Source organism: Lampetra fluviatilis, chromosome 68 (genome assembly GCF_964198595.1).
Source record: "Lampetra fluviatilis chromosome 68, kcLamFluv1.1, whole genome shotgun sequence".
Lineage (NCBI taxonomy): Eukaryota > Metazoa > Chordata > Hyperoartia > Petromyzontiformes > Petromyzontidae > Lampetra > Lampetra fluviatilis.
Window position 1 is genome coordinate 4080519 of NC_136342.1, and position 2500 is coordinate 4083018.

At 53.2% G+C, this 2500-nt stretch overlaps 1 protein-coding gene across 1 annotated transcript in view; it reads right to left on the reverse strand.

Annotated features, from left to right (window-relative positions):
* The window catches only part of LOC144952537 (formin-binding protein 1-like), a 55498-nt gene that overhangs the window by 7269 nt on the left and 45729 nt on the right, over positions 1–2500 (reverse strand). The window contains exon 16 of the mRNA XM_078882986.1: positions 1–5. This exon is cut by the window's left edge and continues 90 nt beyond it. Within this exon, the coding sequence (XP_078739112.1) occupies positions 1–5 (5 nt within the window). The remainder of the gene's footprint in view (positions 6–2500) is intronic.

The following is a 2500-nucleotide window of genomic DNA, read 5'->3' on the forward strand; positions in this document are numbered from 1 at the left end:
AGCTGCTGCTCGGGGGTCGCCAAGGGGTCGCCAAAGGGTCGAAGGGTCAAGGGGTCACCAAGGGGTCGAGGGTCAAGGGGCCACAAGTTGAGAGTCAGGGAGGGGCGAGAGACGGAGTTGTGAGCGGTGTGAGTGTGTGTGTGCATGGTGTGTGTGCATGGTGTGTGTGCATGGTGTGTGTGCATGGTGTGTGTGCATGGTGTGTGTGCATGGTGTGTGTGAGTGTGTGTGTGCATGGTGTGTGTGAGTGGTGTCTGCAGCCGTGTGCGGTGCTCGGGATTGGGCATCCGGTGTGTGTGAGTGTGTGTGTGAGTGTGTGTGAGTGTGTGTGTGAGTGTGTGTGTGCATGGTGTGTGTGCATGGTGTGTGTGAGTGTGTGTGTGAGTGTGTGTGTGCATGGTGTGTGTGAGTGTGTGTGTGTGTGCATGGTGTGTGTGCATGGTGTGTGTGAGTGTGTGTGTGCATGGTGTGTGTGAGTGTGTGTGTGAGTGTGTGTGTGCATGGTGTGTGTGAGTGTGTGTGTGTGTGCATGGTGTGTGTGAGTGCATGGTGTGTGTGAGTGTGTGTGTGCATGGTGTGTGTGAGTGTGTGCATGGTGTGTGTGCATGGTGTGTGTGCATGGTGTGTGTGAGTGTGTGTGTGTGTGCATGGTGTGTGTGAGTGTGTGTGTGTGTGCATGGTGTGTGTGAGTGTGTGTGTGAGTGTGTGTGTGCATGGTGTGTGTGAGTGTGTGTGTGTGTGCATGGTGTGTGTGAGTGCATGGTGTGTGTGAGTGTGTGTGTGCATGGTGTGTGTGAGTGTGTGCATGGTGTGTGTGCATGGTGTGTGTGCATGGTGTGTGTGCATGGTGTGTGTGAGTGTGTGTGTGTGTGCATGGTGTGTGTGAGTGCATGGTGTGTGTGAGTGCATGGTGTGTGTGAGTGTGTGTGTGCATGGTGTGTGTGAGTGTGTGCATGGTGTGTGTGAGTGCATGGTGTGTGTGAGTGCATGGTGTGTGTGAGTGTGTGTGTGCATGGTGTGTGTGTGTGTGTGCATGGTGTGTGTGAGTGCATGGTGTGTGTGAGTGCATGGTGTGTGTGAGTGTGTGTGTGCATGGTGTGTGTGAGTGTGTGCATGGTGTGTGTGCATGGTGTGTGTGCATGGTGTGTGTGAGTGTGTGTGTGTGTGCATGGTGTGTGTGAGTGTGTGTGTGTGTGCATGGTGTGTGTGAGTGTGTGTGTGAGTGTGTGTGTGCATGGTGTGTGTGAGTGTGTGTGTGTGTGCATGGTGTGTGTGAGTGCATGGTGTGTGTGAGTGTGTGTGTGCATGGTGTGTGTGAGTGTGTGCATGGTGTGTGTGCATGGTGTGTGTGCATGGTGTGTGTGAGTGTGTGTGTGTGTGCATGGTGTGTGTGAGTGTGTGTGTGTGTGCATGGTGTGTGTGAGTGTGTGTGTGAGTGTGTGTGTGCATGGTGTGTGTGAGTGTGTGTGTGTGTGCATGGTGTGTGTGAGTGCATGGTGTGTGTGAGTGTGTGTGTGCATGGTGTGTGTGAGTGTGTGCATGGTGTGTGTGCATGGTGTGTGTGCATGGTGTGTGTGAGTGTGTGTGTGTGTGCATGGTGTGTGTGAGTGTGTGTGTGTGTGCATGGTGTGTGTGAGTGTGTGTGTGAGTGTGTGTGTGCATGGTGTGTGTGAGTGTGTGTGTGTGTGCATGGTGTGTGTGAGTGCATGGTGTGTGTGAGTGTGTGTGTGCATGGTGTGTGTGAGTGTGTGCATGGTGTGTGTGCATGGTGTGTGTGCATGGTGTGTGTGCATGGTGTGTGTGAGTGTGTGTGTGTGTGCATGGTGTGTGTGAGTGCATGGTGTGTGTGAGTGCATGGTGTGTGTGAGTGTGTGTGTGCATGGTGTGTGTGAGTGTGTGCATGGTGTGTGTGAGTGCATGGTGTGTGTGAGTGCATGGTGTGTGTGAGTGTGTGTGTGCATGGTGTGTGTGTGTGTGTGCATGGTGTGTGTGAGTGCATGGTGTGTGTGAGTGCATGGTGTGTGTGAGTGTGTGTGTGCATGGTGTGTGTGAGTGTGTGCATGGTGTGTGTGCATGGTGTGTGTGCATGGTGTGTGTGAGTGTGTGTGTGTGTGCATGGTGTGTGTGAGTGTGTGTGTGTGTGCATGGTGTGTGTGAGTGTGTGTGTGAGTGTGTGTGTGCATGGTGTGTGTGAGTGTGTGTGTGTGTGCATGGTGTGTGTGAGTGCATGGTGTGTGTGAGTGTGTGTGTGCATGGTGTGTGTGAGTGTGTGCATGGTGTGTGTGCATGGTGTGTGTGCATGGTGTGTGTGAGTGTGTGTGTGTGTGCATGGTGTGTGTGAGTGTGTGTGTGTGTGCATGGTGTGTGTGAGTGTGTGTGTGAGTGTGTGTGTGCATGGTGTGTGTGAGTGTGTGTGTGTGTGCATGGTGTGTGTGAGTGCATGGTGTGTGTGAGTGTGTGTGTGCATGGTGTGTGTGAGTGTGTGCATGGTGTGTGTGCA